The sequence below is a fragment of the Budorcas taxicolor genome, chromosome 14 (assembly GCF_023091745.1).
Source record: "Budorcas taxicolor isolate Tak-1 chromosome 14, Takin1.1, whole genome shotgun sequence".
NCBI lineage: Eukaryota > Metazoa > Chordata > Mammalia > Artiodactyla > Bovidae > Budorcas > Budorcas taxicolor.
Genome location: NC_068923.1, coordinates 35,323,008 through 35,342,801, shown reverse-complemented (window position 1 = coordinate 35,342,801; position 19,794 = coordinate 35,323,008). Strand labels below are relative to the sequence as shown.

Sequence of the window (19,794 nt, the reverse complement as noted above, 5' to 3'; positions counted from 1 at the left end):
CTAGCAAACCAATCTGCTCTATTCCCAGTTGGACCATGATTCACATGATAATCATAAGGGGCTGACTTGATACATGCGATTTCAAAACTCAGTTCTGCTGAACTGACTTAGGAGCCTGCTAGAAAGTCACTCCTTGCTTAATGCCATGGATTTCCATCTATGAACAAGTGTACAGAAATGCAAAACTGAGGGTAAGCTATCCAGTTCACAACTGGAGAGAACCATGGTCTCCTTCAAGGATGCAGATGCAGTTCCTAGAAGTACTTTCCGTGGTAGATACATCATTCCTGTGAATAACTGTGCAAGACTACTCACTTGAAAGGCTCTGCCATGTCATTTTAAACCACTTATCTGAAGTCTGGGGGCTTCTCAGGTAGCACCAGTGGTAAAGAAGCCACCTACCAATGCAGGTAGATTTAAGAGACGAGGGTTCGATCCCTGGGTCAAGAAGATCCCCTGGAGGAGGGCACAGCAACCCACTCTAGTATTCTTGCCTGAAGAATGCCATGGACAGAGGAGCCTGGCAGGCTACAGTTCAAGGAGTCACAAAGAGTCAGACATGACCAAAGTGACTTAGCAGGCACACACGTCATGTCATTTCTAAACTACTTATGTGAAGTCTGGACCTTTAAGCTGCATCTGTTAGTGAAAGGTGAATGTCATGAGCCGGCTCCATGCAAAAATGAAAGAACACCAGGACTTTGGGAACTGATGTTCAAGTGTCTGAAATGAAACCAGCCATCTGTGCCACTGTATTAAAATAAGAAAACTTCTTTACCTCTCTCACTCTTGTTTGTCTACATAATCTGGAATAATAAAATCTCCTTGTATGTAATCTAAGTTGTGTATGACTCTATGCAACCCCTTGGACTGTAGCCAGCCAAACTCCTCTGGATCCATGAGACTGCCCAGGCAAGAATACTAGAGTGGGTTGCCACTTCCTTCTCCAGAGGATCTTCTCAATCCAGGGATCGAACCCATGTCTCCTGCACTGGCAGGCGGGTTCTTTACCACTGAGTCACCTGGGCAGCCCAATCTTGGAAGACTTTACAGGCTAAAGACTGTCAAAAGCCAGAAGAAAGGGGATTAAAAATCTAAGAAAAGGTCAAAAATGTTTTCTAATGTAAAACTGCTACAAGGGATTAATCAATCAAATGTGTTGAGTCCTGCCCCGAAGGCCACAGGGGCAAGGCCTCGCACCAAGGCCACAGAAGCGAAGCCCAGAATCAAGGTCACCTCTGAAGCTGACTGAGCCACTGTGTAACCTTGCCAAAAGCCCCCTGATCATCACTGACAAGCTTCCTGACTCCCAATTAGGTAAAGGTGCCCACTCCAGTAAACACCCTATAGTACCCCAACCAATCACCTAATGCCAACCTTCCAGAAGGAATTTTGTCTGAAGCTGTAAAAATTTACTATTAACCCACGAACACTGTCGGCTTTCCCTGGTCTATTAGGTGGTCAGACCGCTGTGCTCACAGTGCCCACTTTATCTCTGCTCTTTGTTCTTAATAAACTTCTCCCTTCTGAAATGCTGTGTCTGGAAATTCTTTTCCAACCCATGCTCAGACTGCCTCAGCAAAATGTGGGATATGAAATTCTAATGCTGTCTCTGCTTTGATCTGACACCTCTCCATACCTCGAGCAAGTCACGTGGTCATATCTTCTGCTGTGAGGGACCATGATTAAAGGGTCTGACAGTAGTAACAACATTACTGCCTGGCCTTTCTTACGTTGAAGATAACGCATGCTTGTATATTTTTTCCTTCTGGTTTCCTATTTGTTAGAGGTTCATGAATCTGCAAGAGTTTCCCATGTGGCTCAGTGGTAAAGAATCTGCCTGCCAATACAGGAGACTCAGATTTGAACCCTGAGTTGGGAAGATCCCTTGGAGAAGGAAATGGCAACCCACTCCAGTACTTTCCTGGGAAATCCCATGAACAGAGGAGCCTGGCAGTCCTGGGGTCTGCAAGAGGGACTGAGCACACACATGCATCAATCTGCAGTCAACAGAAAATCATCTGTTTGGTGTGTAAGAGCCCTGGGCATCGAGTCCGATCTAATTCTAATCTCATTTTGGCTTCTGTTTAGCTGGAGATGTTTGACAAGGCGGTTAACTTCTCTGAATGTTTCCACTTCTGTAAAGTGAAGTAAGTGAATAATCTGACTTTTATCATTCTATACTTTTGATATCGGGCTTCCTTGGTAGCTCAGCTGGTAAATAATCCACCTGCAATGCAGGAGACCTGGATTCAGTCCCTGGGTTGGGAAGATCCCCCAGAGAAGGGAAAGACTACTCTCTCCAGTATTCTGGCCTGGAGAATTCCATGGACTGTATAGTTCATAGGGTTGAAAAGAGTCAGACATGACTGAGCGACTTTGATTGGATTTTAGGAAAGTTAGCATTTCTAGCTCCCAAGTTTCCACATTCTCTTAATTAAAATGGACTCAGTGTAGTATTTTAATGCAGACATTGGATTTTCCAAATATAGCATGACCTAAAACATAGTTTTAATGCATATTTGTTTTACAAAGTGAAATATTTTGAAGTTTAGAGATAATCTTTTCTTCTTTTTAAAAATAATTTTATTTATTTATTTGGCTGCACTGGGTCTTAGTTGAGCCACTGGAACTCTTAGCTGTAGTATGTGGGATTTAGTTCCCTGACTAGGAATTGAACCTGGGTGCCCTGCACTGGGAGCATAGTCTTAAACACTGGACCACCAGGGAGGTCCTGAGATAATATTCTTAAAATGCTATTTGAAGGTTATAAATAAATAAAATAATTATTTGAAATAAAAGTGTCCTTATAATGTAGAAATGTATTGTTTTTAAATTTAGATACTGACAGAAAACATTTTATATTTTCCTAATTTTGATGGACATCTTCTATTTCATTGAAAGGACTAATGCTGAGGCTGAAACTCCAGTACTTTGGCCACCTCATGCGGAGAGTTGACTCATCGGAAAAGACCCTGATGCTGGGAGGGATTGGGGGCAGGAAGAGAAGGGGATGACAGAGGATGAGATGGCTGGATGGCACTTGACGCACATGAGTTCGGGTGAACTCCGGGAGTTAGTGATGGACAGGGAGGCCTGGCGTGCTGCGATTCATGGGGTCACAAAGAGTCGGACACGACTGAGCTGAGTGACTGAACTGAACTGAACTGAACAGGGCTCTACTGCATTAATTTACTGAATGTGTGCTAAGAGGCTTCAGTCATGTGGGACTCTTTGCGACCCCATGGACTCTGGCCCGCCAGGCTCTTCTGTCCATGGCGTTTTCTAGGCAATAATACTGGAGTGGGTTGCCATTTGCTTCTCCAGGGAATTTACTGAATGCTGGCAGTCAACCCAGTGAGTGGGTGGGCTACTGACACTCGAAGCAGATTTGAGAAACTTTGGGCGCCAGAGGCATACCTGCTTTTCTTATCTCTATTTTACAGACGATGAAAACTATGGCACAGGGAGGTTGAGTAACTTGCCTGAAGTCACACAGCTAAACGGAGATCTGAATCTGGACAGTTCCTGAGTTCAGGACTTCTACCTATTACGAAATATTGTGCCTCCTACGCAATACTGACACGTGATACAAAAGATGCCACTAAACGTACAGGACGAGGCCCAGGAGAAAATCAGGTCGTGAGCAAAAGGGAAAACAAAGCTAAGACTTTACAGGCAGATCCTCTTCATTACAATTTCCTTTGCCAAGTCTGGGGAAGAAGTCACATCCATTTCGTCAACTCGGACCTTCGTTTGGTCAACTTCGCGATCTGGAACCACCAGAAGGGAACTGAAGCCCAGCCACGCAGGGGCCCTGGGCTCCAAAAGAGGGGAGCTGACGCCGGAGGGTGACGAGAAGAAGCCCCCGCCTCCGGGGATAGCGCGAGCCCCACGGGCGAATGACGGCTTCGGCCCGCTGGTGGCCGAGGGGCGTTCCGCCGGCGCCGCAGGCATCCGCGGGACACCCGGCGCCCTCTGGCCAATCGGCTCGGCGGGGTCAGACAAAGAGCGCTCGGCCTCGGCCGGATTCTCCGGAGGAAGGGAAGTCGGGGTGAGTTCCCCCGGAGCTCCGTCCTCCTCACAGACTGAAGCTGGGCCTCGGAGCCCACTCCTGCAGCCGGTCAACCGCGGGGGTCGCGGGGACAGAGCTGCACTCCCGGCCTCGCCCCCTGCCCGGTGCCCAGGCTTTTCCCCATCGCTGGCCAGTCCCGGGGGCTCGCAAGCCACTCGGGCCCTCAGGCCCTACCCTAGTCGGCTCCCGCAGCATCGAGACCACCCCCCACACCCGCTGCCCACTCCTTCCAGCCCGCTGCCCCCACCGCTGTAGGGCCCCGGGCGCACAATCCAGTCCCGCCGGCGCCCCGCCTCCTCCGCGACCGCTCCCTTGCCCACTCCTCCACAATCCAAGGAGGGGAGTAGCGGCGCCCACCGACCCCCAAAGCCCACTCCCCGCTTCGCGCCGCTGCCCCAGAGGTCCACTCCAGCCCCGGGCCCGCTCAGATCCCCGCAATCGGGGCGCCAGACTCGTTCCACCTTCCGAACGCAGCCGGGAGAGCGCGGGCGACTAACCGCGCGGTTACTACAAGTAAAACACCCGCCGCGCCGCCTGCACCTCCTCCGCGCGGGCAGAGGGTGCAGACAGTTCTGTCCACTGCGTTTTCAAGAGCTTCAGGGCCGACACAGAGTCAGACCCCCGGGGCTCCGTGGAGGGCGCCAGCCGGAGTGGAAGTCTCCACTTCCTCTCCACCTGGGCGCACTGCCGGCCTCCGGCGCCCAAAGTTTCTCAAATCCGCTTCGGGTGTCAGTAGCCCACCCACTCACTGACGCCGGGCCACCGGGGTCGAATCCTGCGGACTCCCCGGCGGAGACCCTGAAAACGCGGTCACAGTCCAAGCCCAACACCCGCTGCGCACTGACTCAGGCCTGCTCCCGCCACCGCCGTCCTGCCCCCCGTGCGCTTCCCGCCCAGCCCCCGCCGCCCGGGTATCCGAGGTCTGAGCGCGAGTCCGGAAGGGAGAAGGAGCCGCTGAGCTAGCGGGTACTCACGGTTCCTCCGTCCACCCGGAGAGCCGGAGGGGTGGCTGGGGCCAGCTCGCCTCCGTCCTCTGTGCGCATGCGTCCCGCGAGTGCCTGATTTTTATTATAATTCCAAGTGCAGCCCTTGTTAAGCCCGCGATCGCCCTCCCTGGCTCTCCTCTGCCTTTGGCTCTCGGCCTTTCCAGTCGCCCTCGGCTCTCGCTCTTTCCCTCCCTCGGCTCTGCCTCTCCCCGCCCCTCTCTCCTGCTCCCTGGCTCCGCGATCCCAGGGCTCGCCTCCGGCGGCGCGCTCCTCTGCGGCGAGAGCTGGGGGTCCCCATCCACGCCCGGACCTTGGTCCCCTTCTCCAGCCCCTGATTAGGAAGTACGGAGAGTGGGCGCCGAAGACCCCCCTCGGCTATTCATTACGCTGGGGTTCGCGGGGACTGGATGGGACTCAGGCGTGCGGGAGAAAGAGCGTGGGACCTTATGAATGGAGCGGTGGGAAGGAGGAGCCAGTGTGCGCGCGGGGTTGGGCCGCGCGCCCAGGTGCTGCTACCTGGAGAGTTCGGCCGCCGACTCTCCGCCTCGGGAGGGCAGTCCCCACCGTCTCCTTTCCCCCGAGTGCTTCTCCCAGCTCGCCCCCCACCCTCTCAGGCTGCAGCCTCAGCCGCCAACGGCCCGATACTGAAAAGGGGTTCCTCACCCCTCCCTACCCGCCCGAGTGAGTCGAAGGCCCCACCTGACTGGATTGCGGGGTGGGGGTGGGAGCGAGCGGGGGATAACTAACTCCTGACTGGAATCCGAGGAAGGAGGAGACCTGAAGGGTGGGGGGAACCCGCCGCCCAGCTCTGCGGCCGCGGAGGCCTTAAGACCGCGGCGCTCCCTTGGGATCGAGACGCAGTCTGACTGCCGGGGCCGTGCGCCCGAGCGCGGAGAGCTGAACCGAAGCTGGAAGCCGACCTGACCCTAAAATAACATCACGTCATTTCCTCCCTGTCCCCCCAAGCCCGCAGTAGCCGGGGGCTGGGGAGTGGGAGCGCGAGGAGGGGGCGGAAACTTGTCCCCGGTTGGCTTGGAGTAGCCGGAGGAGAGCGACGCGTTAAGACCGAGTGTTTGAGAAGCCGCCTCGCAGACGGCGGGGGCCCCCTCCCTCTTCCATAGACTCTGGAAGGAAGTGGTCCGGGAAAAGTAGCCTCGAGGGTCTCTTGGGGGGAGGGGTGTGAGGCGGGCAGCCGGCGTCTTTTCCTTGAACGTGCGCTGCCGGGTCTGACCTTCCCGCTTGCCCTCCCGCTCTCCCCTTGCCGGCCCCACATGGAGTGGGTCAGTCCGAGTTAGGGAGGAACCCGGGATGCTGGCGTCCCGGTGAGGTCGCTGTGAGACCACAGTACTCACGGGTATGGGCGAGCTCTGCCCGGCGCTGGCGTCCACTTCCCGAGGCAGACGTCCCCCTGAGGGTCGGCCAGGCAGTGCCAGAGCTGCCCTGAGCAGGAGCGAGAGGCGGCCCGGCCGCTCCTCCTGCCCCGGCGAGAGCCCGGCGGCTGGCAGGGCCGGGATCAGGGCGGAGAAGTCCCGGCGCCGCAGGGGAGCCTCAGTAGGGGGTCGCCGAAGGAGGAGAGCGAAGAAGCGCGCGAGGCCGGAGAGCGTGCCGGAGAGGAGGCTGAGCAGCGTCGGGGCAGCGGGCGAACCTGGGAGCTGTGCGGGGCCGGCGGGCAGGGCGAGAGGCGGGGGAGGAGAGAGACAAAACCACACAAGGTCATTGTGGGGTCCTGCTGCAGACCGAAGAGGAAGTGCAGAGTACCAGTTTGCAGCATTTTGAGGCGTTACTTTGGGGGTGCAAGAGAAGTCGGTGAGAGCAAGAGGAGAAGGACTCTGCTTAGTTTCTCCCAGCTGCTAATCCTCCCCTCTCTTCCCTCTCTGCCTCACCGCCTTCTCCTCCCACCCTCTTCTAACTGCCTGCTACTTAAGGTGTGGTCCTTGGACCCGCAGCTTGGATAATACTTAGGAGCTTGTTGGAAAACCAGAATCTCAGACCCTATCCTGACCCACCGCATCAGAATGGGAATGTTAACATTCCCAGGGAATTCTGAGACCTGTTCCCTGTGAGGTGCAGTGCACAGCAGTGTCTGTGTTCACCTCTCTTGGTTCTTTCGAATATGGTTGAAAATCTGCTTCACTTTTGCAACTCTCACTCTGCCTCATCCTCTCATCCTGCCTCTTTTCCTCTGTCTTGTTCCACCGTCCAAAGTGCCCAGAGCTCTACTAGAGACGGATGAGGTCACCAGGGCCTGTGAGAACAGTCCAGGGGAGGCCTGGTTACAGGCAGGAGACTGAAGGGCCTTCAGGCTGGAGGAAAATGCACTGGCGATTTGATTTCGGTTGTGCTGGGTACTGGGGTCAGGAGAGACCAGAACTTAGCACAATCTACAGCCCCCTTTCCACACGCCCTGTGTTCATCTTATTCCTCCAGCCAATGCTGGAGGCAGGCCTCCAGCTGAGAGGCAGGCCTCTCACCTTCCACTTGTTGCGTGGGAGATCTAAGAGACTAAGGTAAAGATAAACTTTCTTCTTGTTATGTATAGGTAAACGTTAATTTAGAACTCAGGGCCTCAGGACTCTACCTTGCTACCAACGCGACCGCTAACCTTCGGAAATTCTTATTCTTTGAGTTCATCCGATTCATTTACGCAGTAAAAGGATTGAACTTTGGCTTTTTGAGGTCACCCTCCTTGTTCAGGTTTTTGGAGCTCTCAGAGCTTCTTGATCCACTAACATTTAGTGAAGTTACAAACCGGAACCTAACTCAGCCAATCCAAACAGCCCCCGCAAGCAAAGTGAAAAGACAATTAAATGTGTGTGAAAAGCAAGAGCTAGTGGTTGCCAAGAAAAATAAAGGTGGAGGCGGCAAGCAGCGAATACAGGCAACCCGGGGGCGTGGCGGGCGTCCTCGGGGCGCGGCGACCGCTCTCCAGGGTCCTGAAGGCGGGAGCGGCCGCGTGGGCTTGGCCGCGCGTCCCCGCTCGGCAGTGGCAGGGCCAGGCCTGCTTCCTTTCCTCTGGTGGGAAGCGGGTGTCAGGAGGGAGCGAGGAAACCTAGCAACCCATTCTCATTCATGAGGCCCTTTCTGGGAAGCTGCCGGGCTCTCCGGCTGATTCGTCCTTCGCTTGTTGGTATGCGCCCGGCGAGAGTGGAGCTGGGTTTGCATTTCCGAGCAAGTTCACTGTTGAGCTTCTCTCATTACCTTTTCCTAGAGAACGGGGTCGTTCTCATAGTGTTTTCATTCTCCGCGTGCGGACGCTTCTCTCCCCTCCCCCGCTTTCTGGACCTCCGCAGCGTTTATTTTAGGGGTTGGACCCGGAAATCCCCGAGTCTTCTGGATGCGCGCCAAAGGCTCACTCGAGGGGGGAAGTGAGAGATGCCGAAGAGCCCAGAGCCGGCCTCGGCGCCCAGGGTCTGTCTCTCGGGGAGGGACGCAGGCGACCAGCCCCTGGGCGGGGGGTGGGAGGAGAGCTCGGCTGCGGCTGCGCCCCTGGATCTGGGCGGGATGCCGCTAGCCCCGGGCGCACCTGCGGGGACCGTGGGCCAGCGGCCGCGGCAGCTCCAGAGCGGTGCCCGTGGCCGCAGGCCTATGCCACTATGCTAAGCAAGTCAAGAGAAAACAGGCCTGGTTCCCGGCGACCCGGAATTGGCAAGCCCACCCCGCGGCCTTCCCAGCCCGCTTCAGGCAAGCGCTGGAACAGAGCGGAGAGCGCAGAACTGGAGCCGCAGGCGCACCTCTGCCGAGCGCGCCCGGCTGCCGGGGCCCCGAGGGTCGCTCCACAGGCCTTTCGCGGGTCCCGGAATTTGAGTCTCTAGATCAGATTTTCAAGTGGTTTTTCGAGAACATGGAACCTGTAACCTGACTCTTCTCCCGCCCCAGCCCTTCTTCCGGAGTTGCTGGACGCCCCTTCCTCGGCACGCTTCATTAGGCATTGCGCTGCGGTCCTGTGAGCCCAGACAGAGACGCTTGTGAGGGAAACCGCAGACATGTGCAGGCAGAATATAAAAGCCCGGCTCCTCTGGGCCTCTGGAGAAGTTCACCTCTTCCTCTTCTGTAGAGTGGTGTTTTCCCTAGGGCAGCAGTCCGCTCCCCCAGTTCTGGCTCCTGTCTTGCGAAGGACCGCCGGCTTCTCCAACTAGCGGGGATGTGAAGGCTGGAGGCATCGGGTGCTGAAACCCAGCCACTTCCTTTGCTCGTTTTGGCAAGGTCAGAGCACGGAGTATTAAAGCAGCCACAAAATTCCATCCAAGAAAAGTTATCCGAGGAGAGACCTTCAGCCGCAGGCGGCGCCAATCACGCCGAAAAGCCTGGTCTTCTAGGCCAGGTTCTGTATGACAGTCCAAGAGTTTAAGAAACAGTTCCAAATGGAATCATCTTGGAATCTGTATTCCTAAAAGGACTGTTCCCAGGGACTCCAGAAGTCTTAGGGAATCCCTGATTCTGATGGGGAATCCACCTTCCTAACTGTTCATGTTGCTTACTGAACTGCAGAGTCAATATGAACAGAGTCTCACTCCCTTCAAAAGGAAAATTCAGAAATGTCATTCACCCCTAAATAGTACATTTCATAAAGGAAACATCCACGGTGGAATTAAACTACTTCTTTACCAAAAATTTATGAGAGCCTTTAAAATGAAAATCACAGAATGGAATTTGAAGTTAGATTTAATTTTTTGAGCTGACCTATTTTTCCTGAACTTTATTATTTTTTAAATTTTATTTTGTTGTGGTTTAGCCATACTATATATTTTAATTTTCTGTCATTGGTAGACGTCGTTTTTCCATGACCACAACAATCATATTAGTTCACAACTGCAGGGCTGCATGGTTCTAATTTTGAATATTTTAATTAAAAATGTAAATGAACTGAAGCATTTGTAAATGAAAAGAAAAAAGGATCCATGTACCAAAGTCCTAAGACTTCAAAATCTTTCTCCCCCATCTTTCTTATTTCTTAGCTCATTTAAGAGGATGAAAAAGAAAAGAAAGGAAAAGTAAACTAAAGCCTGCACTGTCTTCTGTAATATCCCATATATCCAGAGATCAGGAGGGAATTTTTAAATTACATATCAGAAAATTAAAAAGAAAAAATCAAAACTCATTTTTGAAGCTTTAGTGATTTTTGGGGGGGGTCTCTAAATCTATAAAAATTACATTTGTCTACACTAGTAGAATTTTTTAAATTATGAATGATTACAATTTAAAAATTATATATATTATGTAATATATAATTATAGAATAATTATATATAATATAATGCTATATATTTTATAATATATAATTTAATATATATAAATAGATATACACCAAACAAGCTATTCCTAAGAAGGAATAGGCAGTCCCCTAATAAAATTTCCACTATATTTTGCACACTTACTTTTATCATAAAAAATATTGACTTCTTTTTACCCTGATGTATGAGCATTTTCAAAATGTTCTCATGTATGTTACTCGACTAATCACTACTCCCCTGCCCCCACCCCCCTTCTATTTAATGAGGAAACTGCAGAGCAGTGAGGTTAGATGATGTTTGTTAGGACAAGTAAAACCATAATTCAAAAATACACATGTTCCTCAGTGTTCACTGCAGTGCTGTTTACAATAGCCAGGACATGGAAGCAACTTAAATAGCCATTGACAGATAAGAAGATGCAGTATGCATATATAATGGAATATTACTTGGCCATAGAAAGGAATGATATTGGGTCATTTGTAGAGATGTGGGTGGACCAAGAGTCTGTCAAACAGAGTGAAGTAAGTCAGGTAGAATAAAACAAAAACATATATAAACACATATGTGTGGCATCCATAGAGGTGCAGACATAGAGAACATGAACTGGGAGGTTAGGATTAACATATATACACTCAGTCAGTTCAGTCACAGCACGCCAGGCCTCCCTGTTCATCACCAACTCTTGGAGTCCACCCAAACTCATGTCCATTGAGTCAGTGATGCCATCCAGCCATCTCATCCTCTGTCCTCCCCTTCTCCTCCTGCCCTCAATCTTTCCCAGCATCAGGGTCTTTTCAAATGAGTCAGCTCTTCAAATCGGGTGGCCAAAGTATTGGAATTTCAGCTTCAACATCAGTGCTACCAATGAACACCCAGGACTGATTTCCTTTATGATGGACTGGTTGGATCTCCTTGCAGTCCAAGGGACTCTCAAGAGTCTTCTCCAACACCACAGTTCAAAAGCATCAATTCTTCTGTGCTCAGCTTTCTTTATAGTCCAACTCTCACATCCATACATGACCACTGGAAAAACCATAGCCTTGACTAGACGGACCTTTGTTGGCAAAGTGATGTCTCTGCTTTTTAATATGCTCTCTAGGTTGGTCATAACTTTCCGAGCAAGGAGTAAGCGTCTTTTAATTTCATGGCTGCAGTCACCATCTGCAGTGATTTTGGAGCTCAGAAAAATAAAGTCAGCCACTGTTTCCACCATTTCCCCATCTATTTGCCATAAAGTGATAGGACCAGATGCCATGATCTTAATTTTCTGAATGTTGAGCTTGAAGCCAACTTTTTCACTCTCCTCTTTCACTTTCATCAAGAGGCTTTTTAGTTCTTCTTCACTTTCTGCCATAAGGGTGGTGTCATCTGTATATCTGAGGTTATTGATATTTCTCCTGGCAATCTTGATTCCAGCTTGTGCTTCTTCCAGTCCAGTGTTTCTCATGATGTACTCTGCATAGAAGTTAAATAAGCAGTGTGACAATATGCAGCCTTGACATACTCTTTTTCCTATTTGGAACCAGTCTGTTGTTCCCTGTCCAGTTCTAACTGTTGCTTCCTGATCTGCATATAGGTTTCTCAAGAGGCAGGTCAGGTGCTCTGATATTCCCATCTCTTGAAGAATTTTCCACAGTTTGTTGTGATCCACACAGTCAAAGGCTTTGGCATAGTCAATAAAGCAGAAATAGATGTTTTTCTGGAACTCTCTTGCTTTTTTCATGATCCAAAGGATGTTGGCAATTTGATCTCTGGTTCCTCTGCCTTTTTGAAAACCAGCTTGAACATCTGGAAGTTCACAGTTCAGATATTGCTGAAGCCTGGCTTGGAGAATTTTAAGCATTACTTTACTAGTGTGTAAGATGAGTGCAATTGTGTGGTAGTTTGAGCATTCTTTGGCATTGCCTTTCTTTGGGATTGGAATGAAAACTGACCTTTTCCAGTCCTGTGGCCACTGCTGAGTTTTCCAAACTTGCTGACATATTGAGTGCAGCACTTTCACAGCATCATCTTTCAAGACTTGAAATAGCTCTACTGGAATTCCATCACCTCCACTAGCTTTGTTCATAGTGATGCTTTCTAAGGCCCACTTGACTTCACATTCCAGAATGTCTGGCTCTAGGTGAGTGATCACACCATCGTGATTACTGGGGTCGTGAAGATCTTTTTTGTACAGTCCTTCTGTGTATTCTTGCCACCTCTTCTTAATATCTTCTGCTTCTGTTAGGTCCATACCATTTCTGTCCTTTATTGATCCCATCTTTGCATGAAATGTTCCCTTGGTATCTCTAATTTTCTTGAAGAGATCTCTAGTCTTTCCCATTCTGTTGTTTTCCTCTATTTCTTTGCATTGATTGTTGAGGAAGGCTTTCTTTTCTCTCTTTGCTATTCTTTGGAACTCTGCATTCAGATGCTTATATGTTTCCTTTTCTCCTTTGCTTTTCATTTCTCTTCTTTTCACAGCTATTTGTAAGGCTTCCTCAGACGGCCATTTTGCTTTTTTGCATTTCTTTTTCTTGGGAATGGTCTTGATCCCTGTCTCCTGTACAATGTCACGAACCTCCGTCCATAGTTCATCAGGCACTCTGTCTATCAGATCTAGTCCCTAAAATCTATTTCTCACTTCCATTGTGTAGTCATAAGGGATTTGATTTAGGTCATACCTGAATGGTCTAGTGGTTTTCCTTGCTTTCTTCAATTTAAGTCTGAATTTGGCAATAAGGTGTTCATGATCTGAGCCACAGTCAGCTCTTGGTCTTGTTTTTGCTGACTGTATAGAGCTTCTCCATCTTTGGCTGCAAAGAATATAATCAATCTGATTTTGGTGTTGACCATCTGGTGATGTTCATGTGTAGAGTCTTCTCTTGTGTTGTTGGAAGAGGGTGTTTGCTATGACCAGTGAGTTCTCTTATACACCGCTGCTACTGCTGCTAAGTCGCTTCGCTTCAGTCGTGTCCAACTCTGTGCAACCCCATAGACGGCAGCTCACCAGGCTCCCCCGTCCTTGGGATTCTCCAGACAAGAAGACTGGAGTGGGTTTCCATTTCCTTCTCCAAGGCATGAAAGTGAATAGTGAAAGTGAAGTCACTCAGTCGTGTCCGACTCAATGACCCCATGGCCTGCAGCTACCAGGCTCCTCCGTCCATGGGATTTTCCAGGCAGGAGTACTGGAGTGGGGTGCCACTACCTTCTCCCTCTTATACACTACCATGTGTAAAATAGATGGCTGGTAGGAAGCTGCTGTATAGCACAGGGCATTCAGCTCAGTGTTCTGTGATGACCTAGAAGGGTGATGTAGGGAAGGTGGGGAGGAGGGTGGTCCAAGAGAGAGGGGATATATATACATATATGGTTGATTTACTTCATTGTACAGCGGAAACCAACATGGCAATGTAAAGCAACTATATCCCACCCCACCCCCACCCCCTGCAAAGAAAAAGCAGAGCTGGGCCCCATCCTACAACTCCTGGGCATAATGCTCTGTGGCCCCACATCCACAGACATGTGCTTATTATTTACTGACACCAGTGACAGTAATCTGTGACAGCGATGGTGTTAACTCCTAGTCTCCAAATGAATATGATAGTTTCCCGTTGTAATTATGTACATCTGACCACACTGATTCTCTATGATCAAAATTCCAATGTCTCATTCTTCTCATACTCAGCAGTGAGGATTCCAAGACTAGTTATGCTTCCAAACCTGCAGATGAGATTGAATGACTGAGTTCAACTCTATAGGTACAAGTCAATTCATCACATGGCTGTTAATTCTCTATTTCCCTACTAAATTGTTTAGTTCTCTGAGGTCCTAAAAGAATAATAAAGGCTCTATAATAGCCTGATTTACCTGAACTTAAGGAATAGTATTTGGGGGCTTCCCAGGTGGCTCAGTAGTAAAGAGGCAGGGAAAGCAAGAGATGCAAATTCAATTCCTGGGTCGGGGAAGATCCCCTGGAGGAGAAAATGGCAACCTGGTCCAGTATCCTTGCCTGGGAAATCCCATAGAGAGAGGAGCCTGGTGGATTACAGTCCATGGGGTCGCAGAGTCAGATGTGATTGAGCATGGCGCAAGGAATAGTACTTTAGGGCCTAACAGAGAAGCCTCTGATAATTTAGTTAGTGAGGGATTTACACCAAAGCTTTAGGAGAGTCAGCCTCATAAAAGTCAGACACCTTTGGTAAGTTAAATCCATGGAATGCAGAACATTGTTATTCTGAAATGAAATTCAATGTAGGTGACTCTGTATGATGTCCAAAGTTTCTATTTATTTATTTTTTTGCAAGAAAGCTTTCAGTCTTAGAAAATTTAGAAGCGGCAAGACTTCCAAAATGATTGACAGCCATAGTCTAATGTAATTGTAAATCATGCATTTCTTTTTCACTTCATATAAAGTTTCTCTTAAGACAAAGGAGCAGGTCAAGAAGGATTTATATAAAATTCTGTAAAGCTATTACCCTTCAATAAAAAAAATTAAAAAAGGATTTATATTATGATATTTCATCCCAAGACTTTTCAAGATTTGATGTCAGTAACTTCAAGAAATGAAAAGCTCTTTTGTTAAAATCCTAAGAGCTGGTGGAGACCAGTGCAAGCTTGACTGGTGCAGGTGACAGAGACGCTCACGATCATCAGTATTCTCTTTCTTCACTGTGTTGTTGTTGTTCTTTTAGTCTGCAAGTCATGTCCAGCTCTTTGTGAGCCCATGGACTGCAGCACCCCAGGCTTCCTGTCTTTCACTATTTTCTGGAGTTTTCTCAAACTCATGTCCATCGAATCCGTGACGCCATCCAACCATCTCATCCTCTGTCGTCCCCTCCTCCTCCTGCTCTCAGAGTCTTTCCCAGCATCAGGGTCTTTTCTAATGAGTTGGCTCTTCACATCAGGTGGCCAAAATATCAGACTGGTATGTATGTGTATATGAAGTTTCCAATGCCGTTGTCATTTGAATCCTAAACACACATAACACTAACCCCAGACCCAAACCTTGGCCCTGCCTTATAGTGGAGACCCAGGGACTTCTCTGGTGGTGCAGGGGTTAAGAGTTCCCCTCACAATGCGGGGGTGAGAATTTGATGCCTGGTCTGGGAGAAAAGATCCCACATGGCTCCCAGCCAAAAAACCAAAACATAAAGCAGAAGAAATATTGTAACAAATTCAGTAATTATTTAAAAAGTGGTGCACATCAATTTTTTCTTTTTTAAGTGGAAATGCAGAGCAGAATCCACAGAGGAAGCTCTACAGCCTGCGGGCCTCCCAATTGTGCACTTCAGCATTCCCTGTGGGACTGCCCAGCGCGTTAATTAAATTATAGCTGCCTCCTTCACAGGTCCCGCCTTGGCGTCTACACTGAGCTTCTGTCCAGTCTAATCCACTCCCACCTTGCATGAGGGGTGATCTCTCTGCTGGCAAATGTGATCATGTTTTCACTCTTTCCATCTAACCATTCAATGGCTCATGGTGTCTCTGCAGGACTCAGTGGGGCATAGAAGACCTTTCCTGGTTTGTTGACACTCTGCTGACTCACCCAAGTTTCTCACTGTTCTTTTATACTCGAAGTTCCAATCATTTTAAGATTCCTTCAGTTCCTAAAATCCCCTTGTTTGTTCACATTCCTGCTCTTTGTATAGACTGTCACCTCTACTGCAGTCCCTCCCCTTGCCCCATAGAGGCCTCCTTTTTTCTCCAAGGGCCATCTCCCACTCACCTTAGATGCCATTTCCTTGGGATCTCGCTCAGGATGGGTCAGCAGTCTGTCTGCTTTCTCTAACCACAGTACTTCCTGCCCTGTGTTGTAACACTGACTGTTCATTTCCCCTGAGTCTTCAAGCCCAGTGTGTGTCAGAACTATGCCTTATTCAGACCTGTGTCTCCAAAACCTAAAGCCTTCCTGGGATGGAATGTGTATGCAATCATTTTTTCCTAAATGAATGAACTTGGGAATGACATGACCTGGGTTTGATGATTATGGAGGCTGGGTAATGGGTTGCTGTTTAGTCGCTAAGTTGCTATAGTCGTGTCTGACTCTTTGTGACCCTATGGACTGTAGCCCGCCAGGCTTCTCTGTCCATGGGAATCTCCTGGCAAGTATACTGGAGTGGGTTGCCATTTTCTCCTCCAGGGGATCTTCCCGACCCAGGGATCTAACCCATGTCCCTTGTACTGCTGGCAAATTCTATACCACTGAGCCACCTGGGAAGCCCATGGAGAATGGACACTTAGGGTTTTATCATGCTATTTTTCTCTGCTTTTAGGTATATTTGACCTTTTTTTGTAACAAGACGATCTTACAAAAGACATGGTGTTTAACTTATCGAGGGTGTGTCTCACATCTTCTTAAATTGCAGAAGACCAGAAACGATGGTATAGAAGCAATCCCAGTTCCCTGCACACACCTCAAGGATATGATTTTATGAAATGAGTGTTTGGAGAAGGCCTGATGCAGAAGGGAACACAAACCAGAGCCTGCACTTCATTTGTCCCCATCGATCAGGCTGGATCCCCCAGTGTCACAGCGGAGGACATGAAAGCCAACAAACAGGACGGCAAGAACAAGAGCAGCCATTGTTCCGTCCAAAGTGGACAGTCTGTGACGGCCGGGAAGACTGCTTGCGCTTGTGCTTCCCCACTGGTTCCTTGTGAACCGGGTTTTGTGTGAGCCTCACTCAGGCTGCACGAGCTCCCTCCCTCTCTGCCTGGCTGCCCGGCTGCCTGAGAACTTGTCAGCTGGCCCTGATTTCTTTCAGTTGGACTCACTGGATGGCTTTACCCGGCATTTTAAAAAGACTGTTTTTCTTGAGGAAGCTGGAAGTTGGCACCTACTTGAAATGACACATCTTGGGGCCATTCAGGATTTGTAGCTATCATTAATTTCCCTCAGGACATGAGACATTGGCTGAAGAAAGATTTTAACAGTGACCTCACCTGATGTGAAGAGCCAATTCATTGGAAAAGACTTGGATGCTGGGAAAGATTGAAGACAAGAGGAGAAAGAGGCGACAGAGGGTGAGATGGTTGGATGGCATCACTGAATCAAAGGACATGAGTTTGAGCAAACCCCAAGAGACAGTGAAGGACAGGGAAGTCTGGTGTGCTGCAGTCCATGGGGTTACAGAGTCGGACAGGACAGCGGCTGAACAACAAGTTAAAGAGGTCAGGAGAAAACATCTCTGATTGGGGTCTCAGGAAGCAGAGCAATAATGCAATTCTATTTACTAATCCGTCAGCCAATTAGTATTGACTAGGCTCTTACAATGTGCCCAGCAGGTGGAGGCCCATTTTGTAGAGGGAAATAACCAGGTTAACAACTGATTATTGGAGACGGTGTGCCTGCGTGCTCAGTTGTGTCCAACTCTTTGTGACCCCATAGACTGCAGTCTGCCAGGCTTCTCTGTCCATCAAATGGGCTACAAATCAAACACGTGGGTCTGGGGAGTTTACCAGGATGGCAGGGCTAATAGGAAACCTGGATCCTTGGGTACAGGTTTTTTTTTTAAATTCAAAGTATCTGATAAAAAAAGAATCAATCAAATGAAATTCTATCTGGCAGGTATTACTGTCTTGATTTTATAGACAGTAAAACTCAAGAGAATTAAAGCTAACTTGGACCTGAATTCAAACCTCATTCTTGCCATTCCAAAGATACTGCTTTAGGTCCTCACTCTGGTGGCAGCTTGGCCCTGGCCAGGATGCACAGAACAGGACACCTGTGGCTGGGATAAAGAGGTCTTCAATTTATCAGACTCCAGTTAGTTATTAATACACTGGAGCCTCAAGTTTCACTAGCTTGAGATCCTGCACTGCTTGAATTTCCACCATTCACCGTTCATCACTCCCTTCGGTCTTTTACAAAACAGAGCAGAGCCATCTTGCTCTTGGGATCCTCAGCATGGTCACTGCATCTGTGCCTGCGATGGAGGGCTGGGTGCCAAGAGAGCAGCTGAGTGCTGAATCCTGACTCAGCAAGAAGGCATTTGAAAATGCAGTCAGCTTTCTGCTTCCATGATTACCAAAGGCACTCTATTTTTTCCCTTTTTTGATGTCATTTATGGAAAAAGAGAGCCTGTTTCTGACAGATGAGCCCAGCAGAGTTCTCCTGGCCTTTGGTCAAGACTGCGCAGAACACAGGAGGTTCTGAAGTGAAAGGGTGATGCAGGGCAGCCGGCTTCTTTGTAACCAGAGGTAGAATCTGGTGCCTGATGGGTCTGGGGCTGGACCAGGCTTCAGCATGGCTTCAGGAGAGGCGCCAGAAACAGCTGCACACACCAGGTCTCTCTCATGCTCAGGTTTTATTTGCCCCAGATTATGCTATTGGGACTTCACACTTGTGGACCTAATATTAGCAGTCCATGCACATTTTGTGATGGGAACAATATGTTAGTTCATTCATATCTAAGTAAACTTAGATGAGCAAACTCCAGGAGATAGTGAAGGACGGGGAACCTGGCATGCTGTAGGCCATGGGGTCGCAAAGAGTTGGACACGACTTAGCAACTGAACAACAACAACACATCTAAGCACCAAATGAACTTTATTTTCTTCCTAATGGGAGAAGTCAGGCCAGAGTGAGAGGATGAGGTGTCCCAGGTGTGACTGGGAGTGTTGGGGAAGGTTTGAGGTGAGGGGTGGGCGCAGGCTAATGGCTGTGGTGCCTGGGAAACCTTCTTAGCTTCCTTCCCTAATGTCCTCCCCTCCTCACCTGCTTCCCTCTGTGTTATCAGGGTGCATGAGGGGTGAAGAGGGGCCCCCAAAGCCTGGGCTTCTTCAGGGGCCAAAACATGGTGGACAGGTCTGGGGCTGGAACCCTGGGAAAGGGGAGACCTTGATGACACTAGTGAGTTGTTAAAAACAGTTTGCAGCTATTTTTAGGAAACGACAAGAACAGAAAAAAGGCAGCGTTAGGATGTGGCTCTTAGTTCCTGATTAATATGCTTATAATCCAGCAAACTTGTTCTGCAGTGAAAGTCCCCACGTAATTAAGTACATATCCTCCTATGATATGCGGTGCGGGTGGCACCACTCTGAGCTTTCCACTGAAAACTTCAAAAAAATATCTCCTTCACGACACACGGCTTTCCAGGCAAACGGTCACAGACAAAAGACTTAAACGCAGCTTGCAGAAGCAGAGAGAGTATACTTACTGTAGAATTGGGAAAGGTGGTGTGAAATTGCTAATATCAGATGCTTGGATCATTTCTTTCTAGCAATGTTTTATTCATTCCATGTGGTCCTATTTTGCTCAACTTTTTTTTTTTTTTTTAACATAACCTCCAGCAACATTTCCTGATAACTTAGAAGTAAAAACAGTCATGTCTCCATGTATCTGGGTGGTTAGGTGATCCACACTGGATCCATCTGGTCTGACTCAAGACAGCAGAGAGGGTCACATGAAGCTTTCACCATCCACTCCGGTACTCTTGCCTGGGATATTCCATGGGCAGAGGAGCCTGACAGGTGACAGCTGATGGAGTCACAAAGAGTAGAACACGACTGAGCACACACAA

The 19,794-nt window shown here is 49.0% G+C and overlaps 1 protein-coding gene across 1 annotated transcript in view; it reads right to left on the bottom strand.

Annotated features, from left to right (window-relative positions):
- RGS20 (regulator of G protein signaling 20) overlaps positions 1–19,794 on the bottom strand; it is a 47,991-nt gene that overhangs the window by 21,643 nt on the left and 6,554 nt on the right. The window contains exon 2 of the mRNA XM_052651700.1: positions 6,414–6,713. Coding sequence (XP_052507660.1) covers positions 6,414–6,713 — 300 coding nt within the window. The remainder of the gene's footprint in view (positions 1–6,413; positions 6,714–19,794) is intronic.